The sequence below is a fragment of the Corapipo altera genome, unplaced genomic scaffold (assembly GCF_003945725.1).
Source record: "Corapipo altera isolate COAL_440 unplaced genomic scaffold, ASM394572v1 2c, whole genome shotgun sequence".
NCBI lineage: Eukaryota > Metazoa > Chordata > Aves > Passeriformes > Pipridae > Corapipo > Corapipo altera.
The window spans coordinates 5,918,707-5,939,078 of NW_020884923.1; the positions used below are offsets into that span (position 1 = coordinate 5,918,707).

The 20,372-nt window shown below is 41.0% G+C and overlaps 1 protein-coding gene across 3 annotated transcripts in view; it reads left to right on the top strand.

Moving 5' to 3' along the window:
* The first annotated feature begins 2,239 nt into the window (after positions 1 to 2,239).
* The window catches only part of EFCAB2 (EF-hand calcium binding domain 2), a 31,680-nt gene continuing 13,547 nt past the window's right edge, over positions 2,240 to 20,372 (top strand). The window contains exons 1-2 of one of the 3 annotated variants that reach the window (XM_027657393.1): positions 2,240 to 2,582; positions 6,201 to 6,253. In XM_027657393.1, the coding sequence (XP_027513194.1) occupies positions 2,422 to 2,582; positions 6,201 to 6,253 (214 nt within the window). In that variant the 5' untranslated portion in view covers positions 2,240 to 2,421. The remainder of the gene's footprint in view (positions 2,583 to 6,200; positions 6,254 to 20,372) is intronic. The other 2 variants (XM_027657394.1, XM_027657395.1) reach the window with 2 other exon arrangements.

Below are 20,372 nucleotides of genomic sequence, written 5' to 3' on the forward strand. Positions count from 1 at the left end.
CAGTGGATCCAGGCTTTGTATTAGTAATGCTGGGTCCTTCCATATTTTCCCTGAGATATTTTCTGACATTTTTTAAATGAAAAGTTACAATTTTAAAAGGGTATGTTCTCTTCAGAGAAGCTCTGTAAAGATCTTGCATGCAGCAGCTGATATTTCAAGCTGTTGAATTAGTAGTTCTGGGTTTCCTTTTGTACTTGTCTGTGCCAAAATGTGATTAGTTGTTTCAGCCCACTCATACCCTTGGTTTGAGATATCTGTGCATTAAGTTAGAAGGGAAACAGCCATGTGGTTCAGGTCCAATATTTGATCTGCATTATAATTGTTAACACTTTTTTGCTACATAGATTTTTTCAAGACATGTTGCCAGGAAATTTTAAAGCAGTGAGTTCTTGTTTTGAAGTGCTTTCTCATTCCATATTTTGTTCTGCTCCTGAAGACAGCCAAGATATCAGAGCTCTGTGTGTCAGGAGCTGGGAGAAGAAGGAGAAACAGGTGCTGACACTTGGCTGCAAGCTACTGGAAGCAAAAGGAAACTCCATGCTGGAGCAGACAATGCAAAGGAAGCACTTTGATTTACAGTAATTGTCCTGAGTGGAATCTCAACAACACAGACAGGACAGCTCAAAATACTGTTAGCTGAAATTAATATGAGCTCTGAGTCACTGCAGATTCTTCACCTAACTTAACAAGTACCAACATCCAGGATTGGAGCAATACCTTTATACACTCAGAACGACACTCTCCCCAAGGAGCTATAGTAGCAGCTCACGAGGGCCGGAGTTGGCTGCTGCAACGGGACATAGATGTGGTGTAAATGATGTGTCATCTCTGTAGCGTATTTCAGAATTTTCCCTTTCTTCATCAGCTTTTGCTCACTGCTTTCATTACCATCTCTCTTGGAGGAAACAAAGGAATAGCGAGGAAAGCCAAGTGCAAGCCCTGGTGAAATTGCTGGGAAGATATCATAGGTGGATGCCTGAGTGGAGTTCCTGCCTTTTCACGTCACAGTTGCAGTGACTCACTTCAATTCAAAGGCTACTAAAAACATACAATAATCTCAATAAATTTGCACAATAAGCAATATTTGTATGTATTTTAAAGCTGAAAGCTGTTCGTATTCTGGGCATAGATTTATCATGAAAACCTGAATAACTAGAACAGGATTTTTTAAAGCTTTGTTTAGGGATATGTAGTAAACACTTGAATCAGTGTTTACTGTAGAAGAGCTGTAAGTGTGCTGTGATTAATTAGGTGATCTGGAAAATTACATAAGAAATGTAACGCTGGGTACAATATTCAAGAACATGAAATTCTGCATTTGGGGTAGGAGAGGGAAGAGATAAGAAAACTCCATCCTTGCCAAAACAATGTATTTCACACTTTACTTCAGTTTCAAACATGATTGATCCACCACTACATGCCTACAACCAGGAAAGACAAAAGTTTTCTGTGTGGAGGGATTGAGGGAATAAGAAATGGGACCCCTGTGAGACTGAAAGATAAGTCTTTCATTCTGCTGCCACTGCATCCTCTAAATTCAGCTGCCATGCTGTTCTCACAAAAATTTCTGTTACCAATTTGAGAGGAAACAAATCTGTGCTCCCCCTGTAGTCAAATGTAATTTGAAATATTTAGTTACTTTAATAAACTGCTCAAGTCAGTAGATAACCTTTCTGAGGGATCAGCTTTGTTAGAGAGCACAATCAGCTGTTTTCCCAGCAGAGTAAAGATGTATTCTCTTGGGTATCTATTATACCTTCTTTATTCAGAGCCACATTCTATAAAAATGCAAAAAAAAAGTGGCTGAAAGGCAAATAACAAATGCTAAAATGTTTTTAAAAAGGGATTTTTTTTAAAGCAGAGAAGACCTCTCTAAGTTCAATGTGTTTTTTGAAATTTCAGGCTTCCATGAATACGGGGAATATTGTAACTGAGAGGTGGAAATGAATGTGTGATGAGCAGTCGTCTACATGGGCTTTGCAAAAATTTAATATCTGACAAACAAGCACCTGCTGTGGTGGGGACGAGGTTTTAGTCCTAGGAATTTCATAAATGTTTATTTTCTAAGAATATATGATTGCATCTTGCCAAAATATTAATATTTATATTTTTTCTATTTTCACAGTTGTTTTTGAGTCAGAAGAACCAGGCATTGCAACCCTGTCTGCTAAAACACACAGCTAAATTTAAACTACACAGTTTTATTTAATATCACTAAGACAGAATATTTTAGCTGTTTCGGTGCGATGGTATTTAGAATAAAATGTTCTTTCACTTTCTAAAGCTGAGATACACGGAAATCTCTGCAATTGCTGGGAAAACTCTTTAAGAGAAATGTAGTCCTCTGAAGTGTCAGATTTAAGCGGCAGGTTTAACTTGATTCCTGCCTGGAAGGGCAGTGGGGTGCAGTGGGGGTCGGACATGAGCTTTGGGGACGTTCTCCATCTCTTTAGCACAGCGGGGAGCGACGCCCTACACCCCGCTGGTGTGTGCAGGAGAGGGCCCGCCCGGGCCCGGCCAGGCCCGCGTCGCCATGGCGACAGCGCCGGCGGCTGCCATGGCGGAGAAGGAGAGCGCCGAGGGTAAGGCTGGGCCGGGGCCTGGCCGGGCCGGGCCAACCCAGGGCTTCCCGCCCGGCAGAGTGTGCAGGCGGGCAGCGCGGGGGACGGGCCGCCGCCGGGCGGTACCGAGAGAGGCCTGACCGCCTCGGGCCTCCGGCGGCGGGGTAGGCGGCGGCTGCGGGGTCAGCCCTGCCCGGGGCTGGTGCAAGGGTGGCACAGGGACACGCACTGAGCCACACAGGCACAGATACACACGCACACACACACGCACACATATATATAGGAGTGTGTGTATTGAAGTCTTCAACATCCTCACGAGGGGAAACAGAGGGGCAAGCACTGGTCTCTTCATTCTTGTGACCAGTGACAGGACTCGAGGAAACGGCCTTAAGCTGTGCCAGGGGAGGCTGAGGTTAGGTATGAGGAAAAGGTGCTTCACCCAGAGGGTGGTTGGGCACTGGAACAGGCTCCCCAGGGAAGTGGTCACAGCACCAAGCCCAACAGAGTTCAAGAAGCATTTGGACAATGCTCTCATTGACACGGTGAGATTCTTGGGGTGTCCTGTGCAGGGCCAGGAGTTGGACTCAATGATCCTGATGGGTCCCTCCCAACTCAGCATATTCTGTGATTCTGTGGTTCTGTGATTCTATATATGTATATATATGTGTGTATGTATATATATTTGCATATATCTGTGTGCATGTATGCACATATGTACATGTATATGAAAGCACGCACACGTGCATATTTACACACACACAGCGAAATACACCTCCTGCCCCCTGTCCCATTCAGGATGGTCACAGCAGTGCCTCCGCCTCAGGGCAAGGAGCTGCTCCCCAGCACTCCCTGCCACAGGGGATGCCACCAGCTGCCCATGGCCAGTGTCACCTGTGGCCAATGCCACCTGCAGGCAATGGCCACAGCACTGGCAGCCTTATGGTTGTGTTGCTGCCACTCAACTGAGCGGCTGAACCCACTGCTGGAGTCACTTGGTCGTCTCCTCTTGCAGTCATTTCTGGATGCATCAGACTCTCTCTGCCAGAAAAAAAAGTAATCTGTGCTGCTGATAGCACTGTGGCTTATTTTTAGAGGCAAGCATGTTCTACTTTAGGGAGTGTTGCCAGAAATTATATTTTATAGGCTAAAGGTAATTCCTTCTTCAAGGATATTCAAGTACGATTTCAAGGAAAACGTATTTTCTGCAAAGCTCATAATGTAGTGACTTCTAAAATCCATCCCTTCTGTAAGTAAACTTGGTGTGTTGCAGTAGTTTGCAAATTCTGAGCATTGTATTTGAAATAATTTAAACAATGGATTATTTCATATTATTTAGAAAACAAATAATATATTCCACAGGGAAGTCCAATATAAATAGTTGCTGTGGATAGTGCTAGATGAGTAATTTGATTTTGGTAGAAGTATTTCTAGCTGCACTTTGACACATAGATACCTTGCAGACATTAAAAAATAAGGCTGATGTAGCTTCATTGAAGACTGTTCTAAAAGTGGTTGGTTTTAATATTGGTTGTCCTTTTTGTTTAGTCTTGTGAAAGCATATTTTTTGCATCTTTCGAGTGTTGCAAATGAAGCTGAGGTGCAGTGCTGGCAGAGGTGAATAGAGATGCAGGACAGCAGCCTAGATGTCTGCTGGACTGTCTGAGAAGAGAGAATGTGGTGTTCTGACAGGATAACAGTAGTATTGGGAAGTTCTAGCTCCATATGTTTTGGGCACCCATATGTGTAATTCTGAGATTTTGCACCATTTTGGTAATCCACAGGCAGAAACTCTTGGAGAAGAAAGATCATGGGTTTTTGACTGCTCAAATAATGAATTTAAATGCCTTTTTTTGTAGCTTCAAAGTGAGAATACTTTGTAAGAAGTTTAATTATTGTATTACTAAAGACAGATCTCTTGAGTTTTTTTACACTTCATGTTTTTTAAGATCCTGTAAAACACTATTCCCAGAAGAGTGTCAGATGTCATCTTCTAGAGGAAAATTGTACTGTCATCCTAAATGTCCTTGATCTGTAAACTCCATCCCTGGCCCTGCCAATGGTTCATGGAAAGCGACATTTAGTTTCTTTTCCATAGAATGAAGAAAATAACTTGTATCACAAGGAAAAGTCACTCGTGAGAATCACAACAGCGTCTGCTGTTAGGCAAACCGGTTTCTTATTGCCCTATAAAGGTGCCTCATTGTTATAAAGACAGGTGAGGTAAGCTAAAAGTCTCATTAGCAGAAGCAATCCCCTAAGAATAAGTCACTTACACCATTTCAAACTTGCTATTAGCCTTCTTGCTGAGAGCAGTTAGAGGGTTAATTAGGATTCCCCGACTCCGGATTCACACATTGATTATACTTTCTTCTGACAAGTATTCCACATCTGTGCAAACTGCAGCTTTTACTTTATTATGCTTCAAACTAATAACATTAGTTGCATTGTCAAATAATTAGTCCTTAGAGTATTCCTCTCGGTTCTTTGTAGAACTGCAGTTCCACCAACTTTCATGGAAGGGTTTCCCTTAGGTCCTATTATCTTCCAAATTCTGTCTTCTTCAAAGTCGAAATGCCTACTTAAATGTTTTACAGATGTACATGATGTACACAAGGAAAAATGGTGAAAGGCCAAATCCTTCTACCTATTGAACATGTTATTCACATGAGTATTACCCTCTAACTTAAGCAAATGTTGTGAATAAAATCTTGTGTGTGCGTTAAGTGTTAATGGGATCATATTATCTGTAACTAAGTGTTTTGTGTATGAATTTATATCCCTACATTTGTGCTTTCAACTGTATTTAATTTTTTTTTCATACTCATCTGATCATGCTAGACTATTTGCTTAATCCTTCATTTTTGTACATTTGTCCCTATCTTCCCTTCTATCATTCTGTTCCTTTCCCTTTTTCTGCTACTTAATTCAGTCTGTCTGTTCTTCCATTTACTCTCAGATACTGTCTTTGTAATTTGACACAACATGTCAGATTTTCTAAGTTTTAATACCTTTGATCTCAATACTGATGTTACCAGAACCTGAAAGCAAAATGCCAGACTGGTAGTGCCTCAAGTAGAACTAGACAGAAGACATGTTTTTTTCCATATGGGATTTAAGAAAGTGCATAACGGAGAGAATACCCAGTGTTCCTGTATCATTATGGAAATGTTACGTAATTGATTGGTATTAGAGTTTTTGGTAAGACCATATTCTTTGTGCCAGATAGTGCATATTTAAAATGCAACTAAAAAGTCATGAATTTTAATCCAAAAGGGAGTATATTAAATAATCTGAGTTCCTGTTTCATCCACTTATGCCCATATGAAACCAAATAACTAGTTCTGGTTAACAGATGTCCTTCAGAAAGTTACTCTATTTGGATGTGAAGACTTATGAAGAATAACCTTCTGCAATGATGGTTTTCTCTGGTAAATGATTAGTAGTTGTTCTGGGTAGTTTGAGTTACAGATGCCACATGTAATTGGGCCTCACAAAGCCTCTTCCTACCACATATGAAGACGCACAGTCAAGTGGATGTTATAAGTGGAAATGGGAAAGAGTTTTCACCCCAATTTTATTATGTAAATACAGTAACAGTGTCTTCAGTCATACCTATATGTCTGCACTTTACCTGCCCAGGTTGGCTGCCTGGCATGCTGATGAAATCAGGAGTTTACTGGAGATAACAATTGGTAAGAGCTAACTACATATCCCATTCAACTACTACCTTCTTGCAAGGAAGTAGAGTTGCCACTACATCACCTGCCATGCTGAATCTTCTGGAATTAACATCTAAACCTTCCCTTTCCATGTCACCCGGCTCTGCCTGCCTTTTGATACTGATAGAGATACTGAAAATGTGCTGTCACTGCTTGTTCTGTTTTAATAAAGTTTCAAGTCAAAGCTTAGAGAGCCTAGGAGCTGCCATGAGCACTGCAGGCAGTCGTAACCATTAATTCTGCTTGGAGCACACTTAATTAACACGAGAGTTTCAAATCTGACACAGAAAAGCACTTAAGCCTTGTAAGGCTTTGGGGAATCCTGCTGAATGGGATAACATGATGCACATGACACTTAAGCACATGAGTACATTTAAGGGTCTTGCTATATTGAGGATTTTAAAATATGTTTTTGAGAGTTTCACAAATGAGCATCAGCATTGGAAAGGTACAAAAGCTATAAATTAAACACGATAAACCTTCAGGCTAGAGGAGTCTATCAGACAGATTATATCAATTTAAAAAGTGACAGTGTTTCATTTATGGGAAAATATACAAAATTAGTATGAGATGTTAAAAATAAGTGGCTTTCATAGTGCTCAAGCAAGCAATATTTCAGCTCTGGAAGAAAATTTGAATATATGAGATCACTTAGGAAATCAGCGTGCAGTTTTATCACAGTGGAATTTACAGATGAACACTATGAATATTTTTATATTCTCTTGTTGACATTGCAGTAGGAAATTATGTGAGAATAAAAGTTTATAGCCTTTATTAAACTGTAATGCAGTTTAAGATGCACCCTGGCATCAATCTGATTTACGTTTTAATATTTATACTTATTTGAGAATGAAACAAAAAATAAATTTTGTCCAGCTCACATGGACAAACACAGGTTGTAGATCTGATCCTCTTGGCTATACTCCCCCAGCAAAAATTGATCTCAAATGAATGTAGAATAGGTAATTGCAGATTGACATGTTTCTTGTTTCCATGGTGCATTAGACGACAGAAGTTTTTCAGTTTGGCTCTACTTCTAGATGATTTATTGAATAAAAATTGGCTGGTGTGCAGGCAAAGGCTTTAAACTTTTTTGTCATTTAAACAATACCAACCAGCAGATACACAGGGCTGACATGGAGCTTGAGAACCCCCACAGATTAGCTTTCCAACAATAGTTAACATGTTATTAAGAATTTCCATGTCTACATACTAATTACTCTGAGATCTGAGGGGCTGGGAGGTTGTTTTGCAGTTTAGGAGTGCCTGTATTTTGTGTGAACAGATACTGCTTTGTTGCTATTGGCAATAAAATGTGTTGGGCTGGAGGTTGTGGAAAGGAAATGGTCTTTTGGGTAACAAGAGATCTGACGTGAACCTGTTGTCCGGCCCAGTGTTTATCCCCTAGGTGGGAGGTGGCCATGCAGACAGCGGTGCTGGTCACACCAGTGCTCTGTCCTGGCCAAATCCTGCCTTGGGGTTCGGCTGCTGCAGCTGTTTCTGCCTTGAGATTATGGCTGAGGTGGGGGGCAGAAGCTGAGAATATGTCCTACACATCCTGTGAGGTGTCCTGAGAGAAGAAGGGGTGTGGCAGCAGCATCCCAGCCCAGCCTGCGTGGAGGTGGGCCTTGTACTAAACGTGGCAATGACATGGGGAGGGGAATGGGACAGTCAGTGGAGGGGCTCAGGGTTGTGTAGAGGTGGCCAGAGAAGCAGAGCTTACAGGTACCTGGTGCGAGGGTAAAAGCTAGTGGCACGATGAAGGGCTACAGTTCCCAAACCTACCTCTGACCCCCACTGCTTTTGAGGTTGGACTAGGTGCTACCTGATGGGTCTCAGAAGATATTTTTATAAATGGTCTTCAGTTGTAAATGTCCATCTTTAAGAAAGTACAGACTACCAAATTTTTGAAAATGACAGCCTGCCTCACATGATTACAGAAATGTTGTTAATTCATTGTTCAATGTATATGTCTTAAATTTCTCAGTTGAAATGCTGTTCAAATTCAGAATATTGCTCTTAGGAAAACAAAAAGAAAATTGGAGGTTCATAGTCATTCACAGTATGTAAAGAAAGTGATTTAGGACTGTAAATGATACTTTCAAGACAACTCCTTAAAAAGGAGCAGCTGCAGCAAACCTCTGTAATCCTTGCCGCTTTGTTTCACTCTAACAGTCTTCCTTTGCGTGGTCAACTACAGAGTAATGCAGATAGAATTGCAACCAGTTTGGAAACTATTTTTCTAACCCATTTAACACCCTATAAGGCAAATTGAAGGGCTTGTGATATATTACATAATAACAGCATGTATTAAAAGTCATACTTAAAACCCTCATTCTCCCGTTATATTGTAGATTCAAAAGAAGAAAGTTTACAAACTGTTGTATTGTAGCAGTGGCACTGTGGTACTGCAGATGAACTTCTTAATAGCTTATGTTTAAAATACATTAGTTCTCAGAGCATTAGTATCCAGTTGATTCTGGTCCCTGGTTGCGGACCACTTGAGCAGTCCATGTGCAGAGGCAGTTCAGTAGGCATATTCAATTTACGAGATGTTTGCTGCTGCCACATGTGCAATCAGGTGTCCCTTGTCAGTGACAAGGTGCCCTCTTGGGGCTGTCCCATGTCCTTGGCAGAGTGAGCTGCTGTTGAGGGGCCACAGCAGCTTGTGCATTGATGCATTTTGGTGGAGCGTGGGGTGGTGCCTAGGTGTAGTAGGCTGTGGGTGTCAGAGTTGTCCTTTGTGGCTCTCCCATCTGCTTCTGGGGCCAGCACTGTGGAGAGTCCAGGAGAAATGGAGACAAATGCCTTCTGCGACCACACAGCACGGCAACAGGGGTTGTGTTCTGCCAGTGTCACAGCCTATGTAAGCTTTTCATTTTCAGCAGCAGCTGGAGATATAGTGAGACTTGGCATCACCAGGAGAGCTACATATCCTTGCAGGGCAGTTTGGTGGTGGTGATGAAAGAGAATATAAGTATGGGCTAGACATAGCTCTTTCATTATGTCTCAGGTGTGGCTGAGACCAAAGAAAGATATAGAACAAATTGCAACAGTGTAGATGACTGGTTTTGCTACTCTGAGCTGCCACAGGAGTGCTGGCTGATGCCACTGACAGAGTTGGGATTTCAGGGATGTACAAGACATCCCTGATGGAGATTTATTTAGAGTTTTTCTCTGCCTTATGAAAAGGGACACTGCATGTGGCTGGTATTAACTTTAAAAAAAGTGTCACAATTATTTTCTACAGGCTAAAAAATATCGAGTGCTGGCATTTCTTCTCTGAAGGAAGGATAACATCCTGACTTTCCTCAAGAGAGGTATAAGATATTTAAATGTATATTACCTGTGAATCACAGGCATACAGGAAGCAATCCAGATCTGTGCATAAATCAGACTTCTTGCTTTCTTTTCTTTGGATGACTGGAGGCACATCTCCACATCATCTATCAGAAGAGAAGACCTTTGTATCAAAAGGAAAGGATTTCCCCCATCATTCTGTAAGTTAGCGCAGAGCATGTTGTTTCACTGCCCTCAGTGTCAGTTGCATGTGATGGCAAGTATTTGGCAACTTGTCTGTGGTCACCAGCTAGCAGAAGGAGAGCTTTGTTTTTAGAACTGGACCTGTGCAAATGATTAGGGTGAGGGATATTAGTCAGACCTTGCTGCTTTGGCTCATGAAGCTCCAGGTTTTGTGAAGTCAGTCTCAGTCACCAGTGGAGTAGCTGCAAAATGATGATGTGTTTGTCTGGCTGAAATTCAGGTCATAATTGAGACCAGTTAGGTTCAATTTGGATTCTTCCTGAGAGTCCTTATTGCATGCTGCTTCCAAAATAATAATCTACAACAGTTGTGAGGCCTGTGGAACTAAAGCAGCATGAGCTATGGCCAGCTACTTGGGAAGACAGGCAGGGCCAAATCCCGAGAGCTGCAGTTGGACATTTCCTGCTATGCCCCAATTATTGCTCTAAAAATGTTACAGCTACTCCTGACATAAAATGTTTCACATCTTATCAAATGATAATGTGCATTGTTGTGACCCAGAACTCAATAGCTTTCTCTGTCCTGTGATACTACTGTAACTTTCCTATCCCAGGGTCTTAAGGCCCGTCTCATCCAACACTTCCCTCCAAGAAATGCAAAAGGAAAAATGGATTTCAGGGAAAAAAAATATGTTTCAACACTTGACCAAATATGAGAGACAAAAAAGAAGAAACTGGCTCTTCTTCAAGGATTCTACAACAACAAATGCAGAAAGTGTGGGCTAACAGACTCCTGTGAATGCTGGGAAGAGAGAAACCCCCATGGTCAGCACAGATGCTGTTGTATTTTGAAGGATGCTCAGTAGGACTGACAAGCATTTCTGCTGTAAGTAGCAATGACTCCATGTTCTTTCAAGCTCTAAAAGATTATCCCTACTTTTTATCTGAGGTTTGAGCGTATGCAGGGCAAACCCCATATGCATTCCTTGTGTTTCTCGGTGTTATGTATTCTCCAGAGGGTATAGACAATGAGATGTATGTTACTGTTCACAGCATGACTCTGCACTATTTAAAATGGAGGTGGGGTGACAGTGTGTCAAGGCACAAGGAGTAAGGTGCTTAAGAAGATCAGGTCAGGGCATTAGCTCTCACTATTGAGTGTTTCAGAGCTCAGAAAGACTTTGTACTCATGGTGATAAAAATCTGTAAGCTGCAGCTATAGGGAAAGGTGCAAGCTTGAGCTATGAAGCCACACAGCAGCAGCGAGGTGCTTGTCACTGGACACTGGCCCTCAACGGCCAAGGGACCGTGGGAGATGACAGGAGGAGCTCAGGGGCTGTGACAAGGTGGAGCAGCAGCAGAGCAGCAGTAAGTTGGAGCAGCAAGAGGAGGGCTGGGTGCCAAGTATTTGCTTGCACACTTCCCTGCTACTTAAAGGTAGTAATTGTAGCAATCTTCCTGCCCAGCCATCCTGGCTGGTCAAAACAGAGAGCAGGAAACGTACCTGTGCTGCTGCCTATGTGGAAATCCAACTTGCTTTGCTATTTTCTGATGGAAGAGTTTCTGCCTATTACCACCAATGAAGTAGTGGATGATGACCTCCACTGGACTATTTTCCTTGCAGATGTAAGAGGAATGCTGTAGCATGGCTTACGAATTACTAGAAAATGTGTCAGAATTTTAAAGGGAATTAGCCAAATTACAGTTTTCTTTTTTTGATTTTTTTTCCCCCTGGACATGCTTCTAGGACCAGAACACTTAATCAGCAGGAGTATCTAGTGCTGTAGCCAAGTCCTGGCCAAGTCTGCAGACTTTCAAGACCTTCCACTTCCCATCTCAGCAAGCTGCTGATATGGGCTACTGCCTGGACTTGCGGCAGCTCAGGAATCCCTGCCAGAGTCTTACCAACTGGCCAGCTACTGCACCTCCATTTCTTCTCTTTGGTGGACGCAGACCAAATCCAAAAGTGATAAGTCATTCTGTGAAGTGAAAGTAGGAAGGACTCCTTCCATACCATCCCTCAAAAAAAAAAAAAAAAAAAAAAAGAAAAAGAAAAAAAAAGAAAAATTGAAAAATTGATCACTCATCAAACTGCAGTGCTTCAGATTTGAGAAAATTTAAGTCTTATCTGAGTACAGCCAGGTAGTATTCCTTGATCATTTCCCAGGATTTCAGGCTTTTCTGCTGATGCTTATGAAGACTGATGTTTCAGTATCTATAGATATATATGCAGATATAGCATATCTCCACAGATTGTGTACTGTAAAAGCATCAGGGTATATTTCGTTGAGCTTCTTCTAGGATGCATGAAGTGCTATCACTGACATGGATTGATACGCACCTGTGTTCCATCATTCAGACGAGCTGCCTACAAAGGAATGATTTTTCCCTAACAAACCATGTGATTGTAGCGTTTTGCCTCAGTATGTCCCAGAACTGAGCTTGCCCTCACCAACAAGGTCCTCAGGAACAATTTAAACAGGAGGGAGGAAGGAATTTCTTGCCTCTGGGGTAGGGGAGAGACTAATCACACACATCACAGGAAGAGATCCGGAGATTATGACATAAGCACGAAGCTGAGGAAGAAGGTTCAGCAGAACAAATGGGTGCTATCTCAGAGGGAACAGCAAAGTGAGCAGAGCTGAGGTGGTGTCGGGTCACCCTTGCCTTCCTGCATTTCTGTGTAAAGGAGATCCACGAGATAACAGGAGGGGCAGATTCGTATTCCCTACCACATTTTCAGCATGTGCTGCTGCCTTTTTTTTTCAGTGGCACCAGACTTACAGTCTGTCTTTCATATCTCTTCCTTAGGAGCAAACACTCCACATGCCCAGCCCTCAACAGCATTTAGTGGAATTTTAGGGACTGTAAGAAACACTGTATCCCATTAGCAGGATTCTTGCTGGTTCCCAATCCCACTCAGCCACTCCTAACATTTAACATTGCCTTCACTTGCAAGTTCTGCTTGGCTATAAATAGTTTCAGTAAGTTTAGAAAGTTTGGTTTGCGTTTTGGGTGTAGGAGGTCCTTACGCCTTTTATTTCTTTGATGAATTGCAACCTTCCATTCTGGGGACTTCCTGAAAGAATTGGGTGGAACCAGGGAAGTTAATGCTTCAGTTTCAGGAGCCTGGGCACAGGGAGGCTGTCAGGGTTGTAGTATAGGAACTGATGCAGGAAAAAATGGTTTATTGGTCCCCTCCAACATATGGACAGTTTTGTGTTGCAGCAAGCATCTGTTAAGGAATTTGCAGAGGTAGCAAGGCTATTCCTTGTAATTTGCCCTTCTCCATTCCCATAGGCAAATGCCTTATCTGCAGCAAGCCCAGACAGTGGTTGTAGTTCCACTGTGGGTTCATGCTGACATACTTTGCCATCTGCATCCCCTGGCTTTGAGAAATGCAGTGCAAGCTCAGGACAGAGCAAGCAAACAGCAGCTCTTAATATAGCAGCTCTTCAAGCTGTTATATCATAATGACTCGAGGCAGACAGGTATGAGTTACCAGGTGAGGTTACTGAGTGTTCTCTCTATACTGGTGTGGGGGCTGTCTGTCCAGCACAGACCAGGATAAATAATGGCATCTTGCAGGAGCAACCAGAAGTGACAGCATTAAAATGGGCTTGATGACCTACAAGAATGTGTACCATGAGGGAAAGAAATGTTTTTCCATTGATGAGGTCAGCAGTCAAAAATGCCCATGACTCCAGCACTTTTTGTGAGAGATGAATGGGACAAGAACTTTGTGAATGGTGGATAATCCCTTTCAAATCAATGACATTTTAATATGAACTGTGTTTTGAGGTAGTGTGAACTATGGGTTTAAACACCTTTGGAAATAGAGGGTGGGGAAAGACATTAACTATTTATGCCTTCTTTTCCAGCTTGACATGGCATCCTCCATGGCCTATTTTGTTCTTTGTTACAGCAATTAGAAGCTTGACTGCTTATCAAGGCAGCAATAGTTTCTATACTTTGTTTCTTGACAGTTGAAATAGTTTGCTAATTGCCGCATCAGTTTTGTTAGTTTTTGTTCCCACATGTATTGAGACATCTGCATCTGTGGCAGATTAGAATGCCATGGCATTTGAAATAACACCTACTGAACAGTCAAAACCTAGGATAATATTAAGGATATCTTGTTTCATTAGGTGAAGTTACTGGCAAATTGTAACTTCAGTAGTTACTGCCAACTGACTACCACAAACTAGATATATTTTGCAAACTGGTATATTATTGCATTTTTCAACTTTGAGGTTAAAATGCACAGTTGCTATATTTTATAAGTCTTTCATGAATTTGTCAACTTGTAATGGAACTTAACAAGATATTTCCATTGTGGTTGATCTGAACTCTTTTTACTTTTTCATGCTATCAAAATTCTATAAAATAGTATCATTTTCACAACTAAAGCTGGAATCAAGATAGTGCTTAATTTTTTATGTCACTTTATTATATATTCTGCCCATGTTACAACTGTCTTTTGTAAAGATAAAAAGGAAAAATTGTATTTAATATTTTTGTGTCAGAATTTGAAGTAGCTTTTGCAGTCAACTTTTCCATGGCCATCATGAAACTGACAGCCTGTGTTTTATTATCAGACATCAAATTAATTACCTGATTTTTCTAAACTCTATTTGCTGCTGGTGATTTTGTTCTCATGGTTATTCACATTAGGTGTCATGGGGCTGTGCAAAGATTGTTCTGATTGCTCCACTCCGAAAGCTCCATTCTATGTATCTATTTTTAAATATAGTCCCTTTATTTTTATTCTCTAATAGTTTCCCACGAGGCAGTTACTGCGATGGAAACACCCAGGTAACTTTTCAGCTCTCACATGTACTGCCATTACGAAAAGAGGTATGACAGTAGGGTGAGGTTATGCTTTTAGTTGCTCACATACGTGATGATGATGAGTGTAGGGTTTTAGTTTTGTTGATTCACAGTGATGATGGGGTTTGCTTGCTTATCTAGATGCTACATAGAATCATAGAATCATAGAATCAGCTGGGTTGGAAGGGACCTCCAAGATCATCAAGTCCAACCCTTGATCCAACACTACCTGGGTTACTAGACCATGGCACTAAGTGCCACATCCAGTCTTATCTTAAAAACCTCCAGGGACAGAGAATCCACCACCTCTTTGGGCAACCCATTCCAATGTTTGATTACTCTCTCCGTAAAAAATTTCTTCCTAATATCCAACCTAAATTTCCTCTGGCACAGCTTCAGACCATGCCCTCTTCTACCACTGGTTGCCTGGGAGAAGAGACCAACCCCCACCTGGCTACAGCCTCCTTTCAGGGAGTTGTAGAGAGTGATGAGGTCTCCCCTGGGCCTCCTGTTCTCCAGACTAAACAGCCCCAGCTCCCTCAGCCTCTCCTCATAGGACTTGTGCTCAAGTCCCTTCACCAGCCTTGTTGCTCTTCTCTGGACCTGCTCCAGCACCTCAATGTCCTTCCTGAACTGAGGGGCCCAGAACTGGACACAGCACTCCAGGTGTGGCCTCACCAGTGCTGAGTACAGGGGAAGAATCACTTCCCTGGTCCTGCTGGCCACACTGTTCCTGATACAGGCCAGGATGCCATTGGCCTTCTTGGCCACCTGGGCACACTGCTGGCTCATGTTCAGCTCCCTGTCAATCCAAACTCCAAGGTCCATATAAGGTGTATGTTGTGACAAACATAAGCAATAGGGAGCAATGACATGGCCAGTTCTCAATAATTCTGAAAAACATGATCAAAAAAGCTTTTGCTGTTCTTGAGATTTCATTTTTGTCTCTTTGAAAATGCATGAAAGTGACCTCTACGTAAACCAGTTAAGCTTTTTTATTCTTCTACACCAACAGACTAAAATTCAGATTGCCTGAGTATTATTATATTAACATGGGATGCTTCTTATCAAGGAGAGAAAGCATTATCCCTCTCCTGAGTCTGCAGGCTGTAGCTTGCATCCCCAAACTGGAGTAGGTACTACTGTCAGTGAAGACTGGTCATTTCTTGGGAACTGACATTTACCAAATTTCATGAAGCTACATGTTTTATCTCTTAATTCAATCTGAATGGCTAAACTCAGGTGACACATTTCCCATTGGTGCCATCAATACTTTGCATCAATTTGTTTTCTTTGTGTTCCAGTTCAGGAATAGGTTTATCCCTTCTTTGGATGACTCAAGCTGCTTTATAAACGTCTTGTTTTTCTTCAAAATATTCTTGATTTGTCTTTCTAGAATGCAGAGTCTTCAATGATCACAAATCTTAAATTATTTCATTATGTGTCACAAGACACAGAGAAACAACATTGCATATTCTGCAAGCTTACAGCTTAATCATATTGTTAATTTCTTTTCTGATACCAAATACATTAATATCATACATGCTATAGGAGGTACAGAGTTACAAGGGAAAAATATTTGTCTTACCTCAAAATTTTTAGAGTATGACATACAATTGCTGGTTCAGGACATTATACTGACTGTACATTAAGCTTCCTCTGGAACTAAAAAGTTCACTAGAAAAAAATCTAATGGATGCGTTTTCCTCTACAGAGCGGAAAGGTCTTGCCAATAAGATTCAAATGGCCTCAGAATAGTTTTCTCCATGTTCCTTTGCCTCAGTAATTTCCTTAAAATAGAATTAGTTAAATGCTGTAAGGTTTTCTTCTTTGAGGTGCAGCAAGCTTTCTGAATTATTTTTAAGTCAGTCAAGCTCCCCACATTTAACATGCAGGCAATGCAAGTGTTTGTGGCAGAAAAATTTAGGGAGTTGTATACTTTGCTTTGGATCTAGGAAAGAGAACAGTGGCATGGGAACACCTTACGCTGATACCATCACCAAGAATTCGTTATGACACAACATTGGCTTTCCCTTTTTGTTCTGGAAACACAAAACCTTGATAAAACTGATGAGCTTATCAGAAAGTATTTGAGATTTCACCTGTACAGATGGTGCTGAGTATTGTGACAGCTCTTTAATATCTTGACCTAGGTAATAGTCCAGTTAGAACTTGCTTAAAATTCTGGTTAGATCTCATAAGAACTAATTAATAACCTCAGAGTTTGAATTGTGAAGTCTCTTACTGTTTTTTTTTTCTGCAAACATCAAAGACAAATTTCTTTTAGTTTTTAGTTCATCTCTTTTATCCTAAGATAAAAGGTCATAGGAGCCTTACGGAAGAATGTTAGAGCAGTGTGAGGAGGGTGGTTAAAAAGAGTAACTTGGATCCATGAGCAGAAAGAGGTTTACTGAAGTTGAGTGCAGATTGCAGGAGGCTTTAAGACTCTGATTTTTTTATATGGCTGACTACATAGAAACATCTCCTTTTGTGTCCATTGTCTTCTTAAAAATGTTCCTTTTACATCATGGCAGTCTTTGTATTTCACTCCCAGTTCAACTGACAGGACCAAGGTCACTGGCCACTTTTTTTTATTGAAATAATGGTTAGTAGAAAAGAGAAGAAGTGGTACTGTAGTATATAGCCACTGATATGATTCTGTACTTTGTGCTGATAAGCCCCAGTTAGTGGATGGGAGATCTACAAAAGAGCTGTTGATAACAGCACTTTAAGCAAAACTGGAACAACAACATGCAAATGGCTCTAAACTACCTGCCACTGAGTTGGAGTTACCTGGTTGTGTCCCTTATCCTTTCAGACTGACTGGTTCCACAAGTCAGCCCCATGTGAGAAAGGGTTCCTGTCAGCAGAGACCTCAGGGGTTTCCTCACACCTTGTAATCATAATATAGTACTATGAAGAGAGGATGGAGTAATTAGCGAGGTGTCCAGATACACAGAGGAGTTTAAATATAAAATTGACTATATTTATTAAAATATGCTTAGATTAATGTTTATAAAGACTAAACGTGTCAGGTGTGTGAGCAGTAACACTAAGTAATAAAATCAAGTCCGCTGGTGCTTCTACAAATCAACCCTTAGTTTTACTCTTTACATAGCACAAAAGAGTTCCAGTAAATGGTTAATAGGTTCATCAGGCGGCACAGGGACTAAATGTTTTCCTGTGAGCAGCAGACAGATGCTGCTCCCCAGCATGTTAAGTGGTTGTTTAATGTTGGGCTACCTGTTCTTATGATAAGTCTTTTTTTCTGCACATAATTTCTCTTCAGTGAAAGGAAAGCTTAGCTTTTTGAACCATCAGAGCAACTGGCCCAGAAAAGGAAAGACAGCAAGATCATACAGTTAAATGAATGGTAGAATCTAGCAAATTGCATCAACTAGAAATCCCCTTTTAAAATCCTCATTACTCAAGAGTCTGGCAGAGCCACATCCAGTTAATGGCTTCTGTTCCCTACAAAGACTTAAGTGTAGTCTTTGAGGAAAAAGTGTCACAACCAAGGTAGGTGTGCTGCTTAAGGGCTGGCTCCAAGTGGGCCTCAGAGTGCTGGGCAATAGTGTGCACAAGCTGAAGAGGAGCAATTCAATCTGAAAGAATGACAAGAATTGATTTGGGAGTCCCAGATCCCTGTCAGTCTTACTTAACTGACAGTGTCTAGAGCTTTATCTAGTTCACAATAAAAAAAAATGGGAAAATAGCAAAGGATAGTACAGGAAAGAAAACTGATAGTGAATACACTTTCAGTTAATGTGTCTGAGGAATAGATTTTAAGACATTTTGTCTTCTTTTTGCATATGTGGTAGGAAGATACGTTAGAATGAGGCACAGTGACAAATATCTGAAGCATTTCAGCAGCACAGAATTGGAAATAATATATCATTCCTACAGGACTCATTTGAGGAAAGTATTTGTAGGTATTAGAATCCTTTGTAGCATGGTATGTATCAATATTTATTTATTTAAACAATTAGAAGTAGTCCAATAATTTTATCTTTGATATGTGTATTGTTTTTCTTGTTAGTAGAATAGGTGAGTGAAGTCTTTTATTCAATCAAGGTGTAGGTATTTCCGTCCTGAAAAACAGATAAAACATTGTTTCACAGGGCAACATGTAACTTTCATTGATCTACTCATGGTGCAGAGTCTCCTTGTATAGAAAAATTTCAGTACATTAGAGCATCACATCTGCTAAATTAACTGCATATCTGATTTCTTGTGCCCTTCTTGAAGGTATAATTTTAAAACTTTACCCTTTTCTTATCCTAAAACTGGAATCCATCTTCTTTTCCCTCTCAAAGGGAGGTTTAGAGTGAATCATAGAAGTCTTCAGATAACTAGCTTTGCCATCCTGAACTATGCTGAACATATTTGCCTTTCATTCCTAGAGGGAAGGATGAGAGATTTAGTGAGTAGCTTATTAGGTGTTTACTCATCTCACCAAGAGTCTTTGAGAGGAGTACAGTATGCTGTGTTTTCTTCCATGGATATGGCTCTTGAATCAACAACTTTCTCTGAGTTCTTGGAAGAAATATAGATTATCTGGTACCCAGATTAAATCATCAAGTTCATTTCATTTCAGGACCTTTGTTTGTCAGCCTCTTGAAACAGGTAAGATTAATGTACCCTGTTTTCATGAAAAAAAGCTTGAAAAGACTGGATGCTTACATAGTTCCAGTACTTAAAATCTTCCCCTGCCTTCCCCTGCCTAATTTTTATTTCTACAGAAGGCTTACACATCAAGACTGGAATATACAGCTATAAATTTTCCTCCAGCATTTCTCTGTTGCAAATCATAGTGTACAGTTGAAGGGCCTGATCTCAAGAACTAAACTCCAAATCTACACTGAAGGCTAGATCTGAGACTCTTTGAAGTCACTGGAAAAAAACCTTAAAATTTAGTAGTTTGAGAGTCTTTAGGGACTTCTCTACAAGGAATCAGGCCCACTTGGATTGAACTGTGGGGTTTTTTTAAAGAATTAGGTTTGCATTCTTCCTGGCACTTAGGCACAGAAAACATAGGCATTACTGTCAAGCTGTGAAAAGAATACAGTTTATCCTGCATCAGGGACTGGACAGGGCTCTTCCTCAGTGAGCTCCAGTCTCCAATCCATTGTACAAGTACCTGCCTATGCTTCCATCAGGGGAATAAAGTCCAAGGGACGAATACAGGATATATTCATACCTCTCTTCTCTTTACATATTCTCTGGGGAGTTCAGTGCCAAACAGAGATGGAAAGCAGCAGGCAGCTGTAGATTTATAAGGGGATGCACCTCTCTTCTACATGAAGAAGTTCCTTATAGCTGGTTCAATCCACTGCTGTACTGAACTGTTTGCAGCCTGTGATGGGCTGACCTTGGCAAGCTGCCTCTCTCTGCCTCTCTCTGCTTTCCTCAGCAGCACAGAGGAAGAAAATATGATGAAAAAGCTCATGGGTCAAGATAAAGAGAGGAAGATCACTAAGCCAATGTATCATTCAACTATGGTCAGTTCTGACACCGTTTGCCAGCAGAAAGATATTTCTGTCATGAGGGCAAGAAATCAAATGAAAAAATTGATTGCACACTACAGCCCCAGGGATTCCCTACTATTGGGATTGTAGAAAACTAGGTATGAATTTTTTATGCCTGTAGAAAAAAGGTCCAGTGGCTTAATGTTGGTCAGAGCTGCTCAACAGAACTTAACACCACATCAGCTAAAGAAGAAAATAAATTGTCTACTAGAGGAGAGCTGTGTTTTACTTATTATGTTGAAAATACAGAAG